The following is an 18,181-nucleotide window of genomic DNA, read 5'->3' as shown; positions in this document are numbered from 1 at the left end:
TGTAAGTGACATTGTGTTGGAGCATCTGGGTTTACAATAGGATTTTGTAAAAAAACAGATTTCAAGGCAGCTGAACAAGCTACAAAATCAAGATGAGTCAGTTCTAATTTTTTTTTCGACTACAGATGAAGATGATTTTTGTAATCAATTGTCAGTTATGTCATAAAACAATCAAAAGATTACAGTAAACCATCCTACACTGAATGCATGAAAAGCTTTTCTGCAACTATTATTCAGCAATTACTATTCTTCATGACAATGGGTGATGCTTTATGCAGCTGCAACAACCCAGGCTTTGTTGGACAAGGGGTTTTCAATCATCTGTCCTCTAATCCAACCCAGATGACCTTACTCCAAATAATTTTCTCCTTTTTCCAAAATTCACAGACCTTTTTTTCTCCAACTCCTTCATTATTGTTTTTTTCACTAACCCATGAGCAGCTTACGCACAACCTCACTCAATCGGTAGGTAATTAATCAACAACTAATGGATAGATTAGAACCCAATAAAAGGCAATACATTACAAAGCTATGTATACATGGTGATTGGAGCACGTCATCTACAGATGACGTGCGTTGACATGCAATTTAAAAAGTTCATCTTTTTTTAACGAATTTTATATGTATGTATAAAATTAAGTAAAATAATCTTAAACAGAAAAAGTTTACCTTTTTAGCACCAAGATAGGCAGCAATTAATCCAAGTAAAGAACATTCTCCAATACTTAGAACAATACTCTCTGCATCTATTTTTCTTTTTAATGCTAATATATATTTTTCTCTACGTATTGGATCATTTAACATTCCTATGCGGGTGTATGAGCATATTAAATGTAAATTACATGTGCATGCAGGCCGAAATAACTCTTTCTTTTCATCTTCACTGAAAATTAAAATTAATTAAAAATTAAATTATTATGGAACAATTATCATATTACAAAAAAAAATAAAATAATAAATGCAGATAAATGATGGAATTTTTCTTAAAACTACACCAATTATTCTAAATATGGGAATTTTTTTATAAAGTAAACATCAACAGTTACAATTAAAGAAAATTATTTGGTTTTGGGTATGTTAACATGAAATCTAGAATCTGACTTGAACCCAAAATGTTATTGTTATAAAAAGTCTCAGGCCTGAAATTCATGTAACAAGTGTTGCAAGTGGCAAATAGCTGTATCTATCTAATATCTGCTCCTGTCAAATGTTAGGCTTGTTGAATTATTTGGTTTTAAAATACAAAGGAAAAACTGAAGCTGAGGCTTATTATCAATTCATTGGTGTTTTTGATAAAAATGTAATGAACAAGGAAAACAATGTTGAGTTAAAAGAGTTAAAACAGAAAGAAAAATGTGCAAAATAAAAAAAAAATGTGTGGAATACTACTGTCCACTGTGTTGTTACTGATGATAAAAAATATTCTCTCTAATAAACATTTAATCAGTTTTCTTAATGAAAATAGAGCTTCCTTGAAAACTAGAATTAAAACAACAAGCAGACTTTTATCTACTTATGATATTCATAGATGGCTGTAAGAGAGATTGATTCAACTAGTACAATGCTTCAATCATATTAGTTTTTATTCTTAGTTAACCATAAATGCTGATTCAATTCTTATAATATAAATTTGTGATTCCTCTTTTTCTTTTGATTCCTTGTATTGATATTACAGTAGTAAATGTTTTATTACTTAATAAATTATATGATTTGGGAGTAAAGTGTTATATTTTCATTTCTTATCTAATTTTTATGGTTCGTAAAACTGTAATTACAATTTATTTTTGTCATGCTGCTACTATTATTGGACTGTGTTATTCATACAAAAATGGGAGAATTAACTGAATGTAGATTATGCACAGTTCTTGAATCAATGAGAAATGTTTGTAAATTTTACATTGCACTTAATGTAAACAAAAGGTTTTTATTGAAATTTTTATCCAACTTATGGCTGATAATTTTCAAATATGATTCATGGAAATTTCCAATTGTTATTTTTTAAAGAAATTACAAATGTTTTCTTTAGAAAAAAACATGAAAGAACCCTTTACTAGTCAATTTCTTGCTTCCAAGAGACTAAAAAAAGCTGCTGCAAATAAAAATATTTACATAAAATTAAAGCAAGTGATTTAAAATAGTCTTCCTATTGCACAACAAATAATTTTAGATTATCCCCTAAGTATTAATTTTTTTTTCAGAGTAAAAAATGCTTTCATGTTATCATTACTCAGGTACAATATTTGTTCTACAAAAACTTGAGTTAAAAATTAATTAAAAACTAAAAACTCTGACATACAAAAATATGTCTTCAAAGTAAAAAGCCTGTAACGCATGCTAAAAACGAAATAACAACACAAACAAATATCAATTATATATCTCAAAAAAAAATCACAATCTGCATTACAGCAAATGGCATCAATATTTGGAACACACAACAGTAATTTAAATATTTGAATATAATAAGACGGCTCTAAGAAATAGTAAAACAGAAGGTCACTTCACTATCCCCTAGAATTGTTTGCACATTAGCCCATAGTTTAAACTTGTGACACAATGTCACATAATAGATACAATCCACAAGGATGTGGAGCATCGTCAGTCGGCAGTTGGAGTGAGCACAAATTGGTGCATCTGTTTGAGTCATCAGATATCCATGAGCAAGCCTAGTGTGCCCTATTTGCAAACAGCAGATAATAACCTCCTCCCGACAGTTATTTCTGCATGAGGAGTTCCAGTGTTTTTAATTGGCAAAGTTTATTGTTCATGCCACATATCATGAACTACCCTCTTTAGTAAACAGACAAGATTGTTAGAAGCAATGCAACTGGTAAAAGGAGGCTGAAAACAAGCCTCTTTTGGTACAATGTCTGCACGCTCATTGCCTAAAATTCTTATATAGCTGGGGATTGCAGCAGAAGCTCTCACTGTTGCATTATGATTACCTCCGTTAAAGCCACTACTGGCAAGGAATGGAGGGGGTGGTGTAGCGACCGGATACGCTACATTAGCGGGATCTTCTCCCCTCGGGGGGGAATCGAGATGTTGCATTATGATTTGTCATTTGCAAAATAACACACTGAATCTCACAAAAAACAGGGTGTCTGGAGTATATGTCTCTAATTGCCTGTAAGGCACTCATGAAATCTGAGCAAACAAGAACATATCAAAATTCTGGGCTAACCATATGTAAAGCCTTATTAATGGCATACAGTTCTGCGGCAAAAATACTGGTGATGATGGGAAGGCCAAACATGTATGTTCTGTTGCCAAACACAAAACCACAACCATTCGAATTAACATTTCTAATAAACTGTACCATTAACTGTAACCATCCGTATAAACTGTAACACCAGGATTCATACTATTTCTAATATTATAAAATTTGTTTTGTACAATAACTGGACTTGTGTTCTTTTTATTATACTGACAAAGAAGATCAAAGCAGTAATTAACGAGAGAAGTGTACCAAGGGGGGGTAATAACATGGAGCAACATTAAGGGCTGGAGATAATTGTATATACTTTAAGCTGAGAAAAGGTGGTGAGCTCTGATGCTTAGTGGAGCAGTAGATCTCAGCTGTTCTTTGTAACAAATCAGATGTTGGTTAGAGAACATCGCATCAAATGTTGGATGACTTCATTGCGCTTTAATATGAACTACATAAATGCAAATCATTTTATTCCGTCTATTAGAAAGGAACTGCTCACCACTTTCCACCAGCATACTTAACAAAGGGCTTCAGTGAAAATCAATTGTAACAAGATGGATGAATGAATGATGGATGGAATCCAGTATTCTAAGAGTGGGAGACCATGTGGATGAAAAGGCCACAAAGCCGTAGTTCAAGTGGGAACAGACTAAATCTTGGTACAAGCGCAACATGCATACTCAGTCAGCTCCCCATTGAGTATTAGATAAAACTCTCAGTATGTCTAATATTTTTAAGCATTTTACCTTCAGCTCCTTTAAATGTGTTACCCACATCAGTCACTGGTCAAATCACATTGCTAAAAATCTAACCTGTGTGCATGTTTTTACTGGTTCACCATGTAAAAACACTTAAGGGTCAGTATCTTCCTTACGTATCTTCGTTGAATAATAAATCTTCGTTGCATTTCGTTTTCTCCAGTCGTTTTACATCACGATTCTAAATGGGTGATTGTATTTTGGAGCAACCTCTCACTAGTAACTAAAGTTCTAGATGTTATGTAAATTGAAAAATCATCAATGAATAAAGAGCACATAACAGGTTTTTACACACAGTTTGTACTATTTATGGCTACTGCAAATAAGGTAATGTTTAGGATACTTACCTATAGTATTCTGTTTTCTAGTGTGGAATAGAAAATGCTTTTGTAAAACTTTTTTTTTATTGGGGAGAGTAAAAAACACTTTTGCATTATCATCGCCCAGAACAAACATAATACAATATTACAAAAGAAAATATATTTAAATAATTGTTAAACAGTCGAATACAGATGCAAGGCCTTGTAAACAACAAGATATCGTTAGCATCATCGTATTGTTTCCTAGAATATCTTGGATGCAAGCTCAGAATTTAAATTTATGATGCAATGCTGCACAACAAATACAGTCCACAAGTACGTGGTGTATCATTAATATCAATGTCTTAAAAGATGCATTACATTTTGAGAGTCACAAAAAATGTGTGACAATTATTAGTCACAAAGAGAAAACTTCAGATAAAGATATGCACTGAAATGGCTAAATAGTAAGGGGGAACTTTACTAAAAAGTTAGTATACCCACAATTAAAAAGGTTAGCTATAATGATTTAAAAACCGACAGTATGTTTTAAAAATTTACAAAAAAACAACTACAATAAATAAATATACAACTACAATAAATACATAAAATAAACAATACAATATAAAAAACATTTTAACTGTGTATCTGAATATCCCACCTAAAGTGTTAGAGAACAATGAAAAATAATTAACATTTTGATATCTCTGCGAGTTCATATATACAAAAAGACCAAGCTACCAGCTAGCTACCAACTATCAGTTGATATTTTGTGGACTGCAGATAATTACTTTGATCTCTTTTTAAATGCTGGCCTCCATTGCATGAGTACTAGCATTCTGGCCCTTCCTCTGGAAGTCCTAGGTTTGAATACCGGTCAGGCATGGCATTTTTCATATGCTACAAGATTCCATTTCCATATCCCATGCGCAAGCTTCAAGCTTATGTGGTGATATCAACGAGAAAAAATAGTAACCATAAAGATACACAATATAATTATAACGAATATTAATATATATATATATATATATATATATATATAAATATATATATTCACATATAAAAACAAATAACTGTCTTAATATCTTAATATTACTAACCTTAAATGTAACTTACTTACATAATATTTTCATCTTTAGTCAGATTAAACCAAAAACCATACTGATCATGACAACCAATAATTTTTAAATTTTCTCCTTTATTTACAGGTACATCTCTAGGGAAGTGATAAATTTCTTGCATCCAATGATCACGCCAAGGTATAGCATCTGCACCTCCTTTAGCTTCTGGTGAAGGATGTGCCCAATGAGGTGCACAACTTAATACAATATCATCTTCAGTATCCATAGTCAATTCCCACCACATGAAGACAGCATGTGCTACTCCACTGTTACAGGCCATGACTGGTAATTTACAATGGCGATAAAACTCAAGTTTTGTCTTTCCTAAAAAGTCGAAACTGAAACAATGTAAAAATTCTTGAAAATAACTTTTATTTTACTAATGTGAAACTAGTAATAAGATAATATATAAATATATAACTATTTTTTCTAAAATAGATCCTTTCAGGAATTATATTTTTCTGCACTGTATAAATTATATTAATCCAATCAACCCAAGTATAAAATTAATAAAATACAATAAAACAGGATGACACCTACCTTATTCCCTAATTCAAGCAAGAGCGCTTTCGCGAGTACCTTGCATCATCAGCTGCTACACAATTTTCCAAATCGTTTGTTGCAAATTACACATTAAAATTAAAAACTCCATACTTTACAAGAGACTTAAAATTTTTAAAAGAGCTTTTTAGATATAAAAAAATTTAAATTAAAGAGATTTAGTTATATTAAGTGGAAAAGGCTCTTTTAACAATTATAAATCTCAGGTATAGTACAGGGTTATTAATTTTAATGTGTAATTTGCAATGAACAATTTGAAAAAGTGTATAGCGACTAATGATGTGAGGTACTTGTGAAAGCGCTCTTGCTAGGATTATGGAATAAGGTGTAATCCTATTTTATTTTATTAATTCTGTACTTGGGTTGATTGGATATGTACATATAAATTCTATTAAATAAATATATGAATCTTAAAAACATTAATTTCAGTAAAATAATATATATATAATATATTTGCTGTTTTTTTTTTTTTTTAATAATAATTATAATACTGTGATAAATACCGGGTGATTCAAAATGGATTTAATAACTTTAAAAGCATATGAAAATTTATTGAGATAACTTACAGATTCAAGTGGGGTCTCATTTTACAGAAAACACATCGAATTTGCCACCCAATATTCACTTTGGTTCGATATTGCTTGCGTTTGTGATGTAACATGCATAATCCCACCTGAAGTCGATGTCATTCCAGACTGTAGCCAACAAGTCTAGCATTACCTCTGCAGTTGCAGTATTAATTTAATGTATCCATTTTTTAAAAAAAATGGTGACTGAATTTTGTACTAATGAACTACACGAGTCAAAACTTGATGTGTTTTACTATGAAATGAGACCTCAACTGAATGTGACAAAATAAATTTTAAAAAAATAATAATTTAATTAAATTATTTTTTTTTATCTAAATAAATTTTTTTTATATGCTTTTAGAGTAGTGAAGTTGTTCAGTTTTTGGTTATTTTTTTGTTATGAAAGAGCATCCATTAACAGCTGATCGTTGAGGAATCGAAAGTTTCGCTTGCACTTTTTGTCATGTTTTTGTTGTTTACTACATTGTTCTATGAAAGTATTCACAAACGTTTTGTTTTAATTTTAGTTTTATTATATAGATTTTAATGTAAAATTTATATTGTTTCCAAAGTGTGGGATTTGATGTAATAATTGTAAAAAAAAGGAAGGATTTTAAGTAAGGTCAGAGACGAAGATTGATTGTATTGTGTACGTTTGGTGTGAAAGACATCATTTCTAAACTGTATTTTTTAACTTAAAATATTAAACAGATTTTTGTTCACACAAGTTTCTGGTATAATTATAAATTTAACAAACTTTAAATAGTGTTGATATGCTTTATTATTTTTTTTTTCTCTCTTTCGTAATCACTACCCAATGCAGACCTCATATCCTCTTAGAACGGAAGTACTTTTTGAAACACCTGTTATTTCATTTCCCATATTAGTAACAAATTTGTAGTAAACAAAACCAAATGTATTCTAATGAATGGTACAATGGTTACTTAGAATTATGCCATTTCAACTCTGAAATGTCATTATACTTTTATATTTAACTTTTAAAAAGAATTTGTTGGAAAAAGTTTTGAACATAAGATATGCAATAAAAATTTACATAGAAAAAGTGTAACATCTGATAAAAAATGTTCTTACATTTAATATAACAATTCCATTATGTGCATTAATGATTCTATTAATGCATGTAAATAAAAAAATATTTTGATGAAAACACCAGAAAATGCAAGATTGGTTGGTTTAGCACCTTATCCAAATTTATAATAATAGCCCCTGAAAGCCTCCAGTACACTAGATGGTAACCCATCGGGTTGATCTAGTGGTGAACACATGTTCCCAAATCAGCTGATTTGGAAGTCAAGAGTTCCAGCGTTCAAGTCCTAGTAAAGTCAGTTATTTTTATATGGATTTGAATACTAGATTGTGGATATCAGTGTTCTTTGTTGGTTGGGTTTCAATTAACCACACATCTCAGGAAAGGTCAAACTGAGACTGTACAAGACTACACTTCCTTTACACTCATACATATCCTCATTAATCCTCTGAAGTAATATCTTAACGGTAATTCCTGAAGTCTAAACAGGAAAAAGAAAGTACACTAGATGGTGTCTTCTGTTAATGCAGCAGTTCCATGATAGTTAACAGACTTATAAAAAGTAATTCCTTTTTTTAACAAATAGTATGAATGTCTAAATGTAATAGAGGCTATATATATATATATATATATATATATGCATTAAATAATTTTCAATTATACATGATTAACTTTCATCATGACTGATACTGATGTTACACTGTGATTCTAACAGTAGTCAGGCACTTTTTCAAGCTGCTTTTTTAAATTGTATAAAAAAATATGTAGGAAAGCACAGTGTACTTTAGCTACTATCAATTCTAGCATTCAGTTTTTAGTATTTCTGTGTGGTTGTATATTTTGTATAATACAAGTGGATTGAGGTCTGATTTTTTTTGAGATGTAAGGATAACATTTTTATTTTTAAGTATTTAGTGTTGTTGTGATCTTTTTCAGTAAGTTGGGAAACACTATCTTATTTCCTTATAAGCTTCTTTTTTTATAATGCTTAAATCTTTGTACAGAACTGTATCTGTTTGCCAAATATGGAAAAAAATTTAATCTTATGAAGACTAGATTACTATACCATTAAATAGCTGTTCTGTTAAGCATTCCCTTGAATGATTTCTAACGCTCTCCAGATTAAATACTAAATGCTCAAAATTCAGTAAATAATAAAAACACAATACTTTACAACGAAATAAACATACAATAAAGAAAAAAATATTACTTACGCATAATTCTGAAAGAAGCAAAAACATATATTTATAATTTATTCTTTTCAAGAAAAACAGTCCCCAAAAAAACATACTTTACTTAATTTATCCATAAAGCAATTTTTTTAATCTAAAAATAACACATCCTCAAGAATAATAAAATCCCATGACCCATTTATTAGAGAAAATGAAAAATGAATGAGTGACAAATGTATTAAGAATACTTCACATATAGTAATAATTTTTCTTTACTGATCATTAATATTAATAAATCTCAATAAATTAATTTACTTACTGGTCAGATGCAGACATGAACAAATGCAGAATATGTTATTTATATTTATAAAACATAAAGTCAAGGCTGAAAATGGTATAAGAATAGAAAGAAACACTTCAAATAGCAAGTTCAATTTACGTATTATTTTTATTCTGTTAATTTTTATCTAATAAATATACACATATTTTAAATCTACTTTTCAATAACTTTTATATAATACACTACTTATGGTCTAAATAATTTTTTTATTTTTATATGGAGAAAATTTTTATAATTTACCATTTTTTTTCTTTCAAACCATCACATCAAGTGTTGATACAATTATTTTATGAAAATACTACAATATCCTAATGCCACGAAAACTGACAAAGCATAGTACAGTTTTAGAAGAGAAATATATACCCAAATATATTACTTTTAACCTGGAGTAATCAATGATAATCAATGGTAATTTTAAACTGACAAAGTTCATTTCAGTAGAACAGGGGCTTAAAAATACTTCGTAGAGGATGTTGAAAAGCTCATATTATTTAACATTACATCTAATTACTTTAAACTACTTTTTTACAACACCTATAAGATTTCAGTATAGAGATAATTAAAAATTATTTAAAATTCGATTAATAAAATGGATTTTTATAGTACAAAACATTACAAACCTAAATATAACTTGAGGTTGAACAATAGTTTTAAATTGATCAGTTGGTATTTGACTAAGTTGTAAATCATGTACTGAATATGTACCAGGACACTGTTCCAATGATTCTGGAACTTTTATTGCATTCTTATTATCTACAATTATGTCATCTAATTTATTCCAACGTTTCACCAGTTTGCTTTCAATGACTTGTACAATTACTCTACCAGATGATGGTACAACAATTGAATCCTCCTAAAAAAATATAAATGAATATTAAAAAAAGATGTTCAGTTTAAATGTATTTATTATAGAATTTTTGGTAGTAAAACAGATGTTCTCTTTACAGGACTGAATATAAACCTTTTCATTCTCTTTCCAACATGAACCCGAAACTTTTAATTTTGTAATTTTCCTAAGTTAAAAGTTTTCTCATAATCTCAAAAACTTCATTGACTCCAAATCTTCTACTCAACAAATGTAAATAAAATTAATAGATCACTGTGATGGAATGAGATTTACAATTTTTAAAAAAGGATAAATAAATTATATTTCCCAGTTAATTCACACATACTTTTATTTTAAATAATTTTAATATACTAGCAAAAAATAACTGAACTTTCCTGGCATTCCTTTAAAGTTTAAACTTTAACTCTTTTCCCAGTGATAAACTTAAAAAAAATAATAAACTATCAATTATTAAAACTATTTCTAGCAGGATACTAATCAATATTTTAAAAATGTAAAAGAAGTGTTGACAAATTATAATAAATAAGTATACAACTACATCCCTTTAATTATAATTACACAGATATAACTATAATTATTAACTATATAACAGTAGTAAATCTATACGAACTATATTAATAGTCATCAAAGAATAAGTGTTCTATTTGAAAATTTTTAATAGAATACTATACAAGCTATTATACTAAATTTTACAACTGTAATTATATAATTTGAAGGATTTTGAATACTGGTATGGAACAGTATATTCTGAAAAAGAAGAAAAATAATACAAGACATCTTACTCCTCACTTAACCTGGAATAGGAAGTTATTCTGCTTGAGAGTTTTAGAAATGACTGGTGTTTTGGTTTAAATCAACAACTAATTAGTTATAGCACCTACACACATAACAAATTGAATATTATTAACTGTAAATGACATTCAAATCTCAAAAAACATATTATCTGAAGTAATCTTCTAAAATAAAACTTTTTACTATATTAAATATAAAAACTATTATTAGTTTTTACGACTTCAAAAAAGGAGGTTATGTATCCCGACCTTATATTTTTTTTTTGTTTGTGCAAAAAATTTTTCCTATTAATCCGATTGAAATAAATATTGTTGCAATCAACGCTACTTTTCATGATAGTACCATGAATTTTTTTAGACAAAAAGAATCGGTTTGAAAATTGACAAAAAATCTTTTTTCACTATCCAGCAGGTAAGTAGGGACAGTTGGAATCCTGATATTCTATCAGGAAAGTGTCATGTTAGATATGTTATATGGTATTCTGTAGGGCAGGTAATGTGAGTTTCTACACAAGATATACAGCACCATTAATAAAATTATCAAAAATCACGATATCTCATCTTAAACATTTGAGACCCAATAATATGGATTATATATAATATAGAGCATTGGTAGGGACAGTGGGAATCCTATATTCATGCATCACATTGATGCAACTTGATGTCGGTTCTATTTTTTTAAAAATAATTACAAATAAATAAAAATTGAATATACTCAGATTGGCTCAGGTTCAACTGCTGTTAAGACTAATATTTAATACACCAATCACTCCATTTACCTCATCTACCTCATTAAAATATATGTGGAATGTATACCTTTGAGACCACAACAACAAAAATAGTAATCAAAGAAATATACAACACAGCAACAGCAATGTTTTATGCATTATACAAGAGGTTATCTCTAAAGTAAAGAACGTTTCATTGTAAAAAATTTTATTTTGAAAATTTTATAAAGATTTTTTATTTCTCTTAAACTACTTACATTATACTACTACTTTTATGTACAATCGTCACAAGAATTAAGAAATTTACTGTAGCGATACACCAGCTTCAATATACCCTCGTCATATTCTTCTGTTGTCAATCAATTTAGCCACTGATTAACAGCATTTTTACGTTCATTGTCACCCGCAAATTGTCTACCACTCAAAAATTCTTTCAATTTCCCAAACAAATGGAAATCAGAAGGAGCTAAGTTCGAACTACATGGTGGACGATCATAAATTTCCCATCCAAATGTTTTCAGTAAATCACATGTCGGATCCGCAACATGCGGACGTGCATCATCATGCAGGGGGATGATGCAGTCAATCAGCCACCCACATCACCGATTTTGAATGGTGTGCTGTAACTTACATAGAGTTTTGCAGTAGGCTTCTGCATTTATAGTCATTCCACGTGTCATGAAATCAATCAGCAGTATGCCAATCCAATACCAAAAGACTGTGGCAATCAGTTGGTGTCCAAATGGCTGTGGCTGGACCTTTGATGGCCTGGTTGGCGATTGAGGATGACTCCATTCACTTGACTGCCATTTTCTCTCTGGTGTGTAATACAAAATCAAAGTTTCATCACCGGTAACAATTGAATTAAGGAACTCATCACCTTTTTCTGTGTAGCACATCAAAAATTCTAAAGCAGATCCCATTCGAATTTTTTTGTGACGTTCCGTAAGATGTGCAGCTCCCAATGTGCACAAACCTTTCTGAAGCTTAAAAGGTCATGAACAATGCGACCAATAATAGCTGTTGAAACATCAGGAAAAAGAAGAGCCAAGTTGGAAATTGTAGAGTGATGATCTATTCTGATTTCATAATTGACGTGTTTCAACAAGTCCTCGGTGATTATCGAGGGCTCTACAAACGTTCTTCATCATACACATTACTTTTGTTACTTTTAAACCTTTCACACCATTTTCAGATGTTTCTTTCATTCATTACATTATTACCATACACAACAACCAACTGCCTATGAATTTCAGCTGGCTTAATGTTTTGATGGTTTAAAAAACATGACTCCACATATTTCACAGTTGGCAGCAACATCGATTTTCCTATTTATTTTATAATATAATAACTAACACATAATCAAAGGTACTACAATGCAACAACTTACAGACAACAATGCAATGTGTACATTACTAGCGTGTCCATGAACAACACAAGTTCGCCAATCTTAAGGAGAGAATTTCCCAGCGGTCTTTACTTTAGAGGTATTCCTCGTACACAAACCCATCCAAAATATTCATTATGACTACAATTGCAAAAATCATTTAATTATCAATGAAATAAATTACTTACAAAAAAACAATAATAATAATAACAGGATGAATTGGACACAACTATAGATAACTCCTCTCATTTATTATGAAATAAGGAATACATGCAAAGAGGAAAGACTTATCTTACCAATTTGTTCAGAATTAAATTCTTTACAAGTTTCATGTGTTTATTACCTACATAAAAAGCAGGGTTTTTTACCACATTTTCTGGTTTTCACTCAAGATTCTCAAAAACTACTGCAGATACAGTAGTACAGAATAGGTCCTAGGACCTATTTCATTTTATCTTTCAGGTCAAAAATCATAAGAGATCACTAATTCTGCCCCTTAATTAACAAACTAAAAATTTTAGTATGACCTCATTTCACTGGGGTAGCTGAAATCTGAACAATTTTTCACTAGCTGTAAATCGCAAACAAAGCATTTTAGGATATATGTTTATGTGAACATTTTCCATTATTTTCACAAGTAACAGCTTATTAAAGTCCTGAGAGAACTTCATGATCTGACCCACCTGGTATATTTAATAAGAATTTTTTGTTTTATACATTACACTGATGTTTGTATAAAACTAGATTATAATTTTTTTTTTTAATTTACCTCTAACAATTCTTCAAGAGCATGTCTAAATGTAATTAAAGCACCTTCACCGATGAAATCTGAATCAAATACTTCTGTAACTAATATATTAGCACGTTGTTTCATATCACCATCTGGCCCAACTGTTATCTGAGTTGATCGTTTTGAAATAACTTTTATATTATGAGCAAAACCATTCTCAGCAATTATTTCTCTAGCACAATCAGCCATTGGCGTAAAACCCTAAACATACAAAAAAAGAACAACAACATATTAATAACATAATATTTTAAAACTTAATTAAGAAGATATTTAAGAGGAAAATCACAGTGTTTTAGGTTAAGTGTTAGGTTAAGACTTCATCCATTTACTGCCTGATCTGATCAACCTACCTTAGTCTGCCTACAGTCATTAGGCTAGTGGAGGCGATGTAGTCATCTTTAATATCTCAGGAGTAGTGTTTTGAAAAATAAAAGAATGTGATACAAAGAATTACTGTGAATGGTCACAATCATGTATATGCCATAGGACTACCATCAAAGTTACAAAATACAATCACTGAATCAGTTTTACACACAAAAGAGATGCAAATAAAAACAAAGATATCAATACAGAAAACATACTAAAATATACAAACAATATATTCAGAAAAAAAATGTCTCATAAATTTAAAATGCTAAACATAAAGATCTTTTAGACAAAAAACAAACAATAAACAAAACACACACACACACACACACACAAAACACATTGCCCCAGGATGTACAAAATAAACCATTTTGACTCCAAAAAGGTGACAATGAATATAGGTTTAAATAAAAATAAATGAACATGTACAAACACCCCATAGAAATATGTCACAATTTGGCAACCACATTAATGAAAAATTACAAAGACAGTAGACTGTTTACTGTTGGAACTGATGAACAGTCAATTAAATGAAAAAGTTAGTTAAACTATGGAAATATTTTCCTATTAATAAAACTGTACACATTAAGTATTAATTTATTGCATAATCTTTTTCTATAAAAAAAATTGCTTTTGTGCATTACTTTCTGATTTATTAAGTTAAGGACATTATAGCATTCTATTACAGGGGTTTTCAAAATACGATACATTCCAAAAGTAATTTTCAACTCTGAATTCTGAACTTCAGTCTCCAGTTCTGCTTCTTTATTTTCTCTTTCATTTGTTTTTTTTCTTATTACTCTGATTTATACTTCTCATAGTTTCAATAATTTCATCATTCATCATCTAATTTTCTAATAGTTCACCACTACACAACCATTTACTTTCATGTAATACCTTGCCTATGTAGTTCTAATCCATATTTAAGATTTCTTCATTACCTGTATTTCATATTTTAACAACATTGCTGCATACTGTAATCTTTTGGTAGTACCTTTTTCTAACATTTGATATTTTTCATGCTACTTAAAATTTCACAAACTGCTATGTTATAAACACAATTTTTAACTTTTTTAAACAAAAATACATAATTGATTAAATTAATACATACCATTGTTTAGTTATTTTTTGTAATAATACTAACAATCATACATTGTAAGATAAATATTAAGTTGTTGAGTCAGTTAACTTGGAGAATCCAAATCGGTTATGAAAAGATCTGAGCATATTTCCTAATATTTAGAAAGTAAGGCATAGTTTTTTATTGTTAAAAATATAAACATTCCTTCTTCATGCTGACCTATGAACTACATTATACTGCACACACATAAGAGAGGAAAATAAAAGCATACAAAAATATACTCCATTGTACTAATGAAAAGGCGCAAAAAAAAATCAAATCTTTAATACAGTAAATCAGTAGTACTATTATTACTGAAGTTTAAAATTAAAATGAAAAAAGTAAAAAAAAAAACTGTATAAAGAGATTTTTGGTATCTCATAAAAAATTTATAATTTTGTGCAGTAACCAATAATGCCCAATAGCAGACCAAACTTTTTAATTTGCTTCATCACACACATAAGAAATGCAACAATACACATTCTTTTTATTTTTAGTTTTTTATTAAATTTTTTTGCAGATGGATAACAAAGTGAACCCAACAAAAAATTATGCATACATTCCTTATTAAAAAAATATATATTGAAGATAAGAAGCTAATAAAATAGTGTTCACAAAATAATAATGGTAAACTTATTTTTCAAATCATACTAATAATTTTTAGATGATTAGTTGCATAAAAATATACAACTAAAATATTGGCAAAGGAAACTTAATATCATTACTAAATATATTTAGAGAAGTAAAAGTATTTCCAACTTACGTACTTTTTTACAGTATTAGTTTATTTTTATTTATGATAAGAACATTTTTATTAAAAATTCAAAGTTTAGAACAGGAAGAAGCTTTGGGGGAATAACTTACCACTTCCAAGTAACAAGTATTTTAAAAGGACTTATGAGTATATTGCATCTAAGTTAATAATAAATAATATATATAAATTAATCATACATACTAATAATAATAATATGTTTGAATTGGTCATATAAAGCACGTTTTATTTTAGAAAATTAATTTATCTGATCAATTATTTACAGTAGATGAGAATTTTTTATTTATTTATAAGAATAACTTTCCCACTAACTGCTTTGTTTTTTCTTACACATTTAGTTCTTTCACAGTGAGATCTGCTACGGCAGAATATTTTATTCTGCAATTAAATTAAAAACATTCATTACAGTATTAACATAACAGAAGTACCTTTACAATCTCAATCACTGTTACAAAATGTATTACTATTATTTCTACTGCTGTTACAATTTGTTGCAGATAATTAAAGCACTGGGCTTTTTGGCACATAAATTGTATATATATTTTAAATAAAAGTTGAACAATTTAAATTAAATATATTGTTTTCATAATCCAATTATAATGTTCAAATTTTACTTGTTTATTATTAATTATATTTTTGTTGCTGTTTGTTAGCAAGTGTATTCTTGAGAGTAAGTGATTTAACTTTGTAGCAATTTATATCTAATATTTGCACATTTTCTCTTTTGAGAATATAAATATAATTTTTCTCTAAAGTAATTAATATAATTAATTTTCTGTTTATTACATTTATATATTTGTAAATATTTCTTAAAGTATTTAATTTTTAATTATTGCTTGTCATTCCTAAGTAGGATTTTTTAAAATAATTTCTCTCTCTATGTTCTATTTTATAATTTCCTGTTTTTTTATAAATCATAATGAATTATATTTAACTAATGTAGTGGAAATATCTTTAGTCGGTGTTCCTATCTAAATGGGTACACAAAATTATTTTTTCTTCTCTTTTACTGTTGTAAATTTATTCAAATTTATTAGAATGATATGAATTAACTTATTTGTTCAATCATCTATTTCATATCATAATGTTTTTAGCAGCTATTCTTCATTTAACCTACTTTATTTTCTACTAGTTAAAGGATGGATTTTCTACATAATCATACTACAGAATGTTGCTAATTTTTACTGGTGTGGTTGTGTTGATTTATCATTAATTTTTATTATTGGTAATATTATCATTAATAACTTATTTTTATCAACTTTAATGATAATATCTAAAAACTGGAATGTATTATTTCTGTTTCTAGCATATTTTGAATATTTATTTTTATGAACACTGCTTAGGTTTTTAGGTGATGTATACTCCAGACACCTTGTTGTTTATGAGATTCAGTGTGTCATTTTGCAAATGACTAGATGTAATAATACAACAGTGAGCTTCTGCTGGATTCCCAATCATCAGGAATTTCAGGTATTGAGCATACAGAGTGCAGCAAAAGAGGCTTGCTTTCAGCCTCCTTTTAAGGTTGTGTTAATTCTAATGATCCTATCTGTTTCCTGAAAAGGGTAGTTCATGATGAGTGGCAGAGTGAGTGGGATGCTACCATGAACAATAAACTTCTACCAATTAAGAACACCATTTCACCATGGAGCTCCTCATGCAGAATTAACCATTGGGAGGAGGTTATTTTACACCATCTGCGAATAGGGCACACTAGGCTCACTCATGGATACCTGATGACTCAAATGCACCAGTTTGTATACACTGCGACTGCCAACTAACAGAACTGAATCTGTTATGCGGCATTACATCACAAATTTAAATTAGGGGCTAACATGCATACTATTCTAGAGGATAATGGAACAAAATTATCAAATATTTGAATTCAACTGAACAGCTCTAAGGAATCGTAAAACATAAGATAATTTTGTTCCATTATTCTCTTTACAGAAAATGGCATAAATACCTGAAACGCAGTTGTATTCAACTATTTGAATATAATTGTGTTCCAGCTATTTATACCATTTTCTGTAAAGCAGATGGTAATTTTATTATCTTAATCAGATATATAGCACGATATATCTTTGTGTTTTTATTTTGATCTAAGTGTACACTACAGGTGTTTTCATTTTAAGATTAATTTTTTTTGAAGATGTTTTTGTTTTTAATTGTGGATTTTTAAAATTTATTTTTTTATAACACATATTGTGTTTGGGCAATAATAATGTTGAAGGGTTTTTCACCTAGGCAAAAACCAAAAAAAGAAAAAAATTTAAGTATACTTAAATTATTTTGTTTATTGTA

At 29.0% G+C, this 18,181-nt stretch overlaps 1 protein-coding gene across 3 annotated transcripts in view; it reads right to left on the bottom strand.

Annotated features, from left to right (window-relative positions):
- The window catches only part of LOC142325984 (protein arginine N-methyltransferase 7-like), a 42,539-nt gene that overhangs the window by 14,923 nt on the left and 9,435 nt on the right, over nt 1–18,181 (bottom strand). For 2 of the 3 annotated variants that reach the window (XM_075368008.1, XM_075368011.1), the window contains exons 4-7: nt 13,599–13,820; nt 9,697–9,929; nt 5,386–5,724; nt 670–883 (exon numbers count right to left, since the gene is read on the bottom strand). In XM_075368008.1, the coding sequence (XP_075224123.1) occupies nt 670–883; nt 5,386–5,724; nt 9,697–9,929; nt 13,599–13,820 (1,008 nt within the window). Of the gene's footprint in view, nt 1–669; nt 884–5,385; nt 5,725–9,696; nt 9,930–13,598; nt 13,821–15,096; nt 15,223–18,181 lie in introns of those variants that run through there. The other variant, XM_075368009.1, reaches the window with a different exon arrangement.

This window comes from Lycorma delicatula, chromosome 6 (assembly GCF_047948215.1).
Source record: "Lycorma delicatula isolate Av1 chromosome 6, ASM4794821v1, whole genome shotgun sequence".
Lineage (NCBI taxonomy): Eukaryota > Metazoa > Arthropoda > Insecta > Hemiptera > Fulgoridae > Lycorma > Lycorma delicatula.
This window is presented reverse-complemented; position numbering and strand designations above follow the sequence as displayed.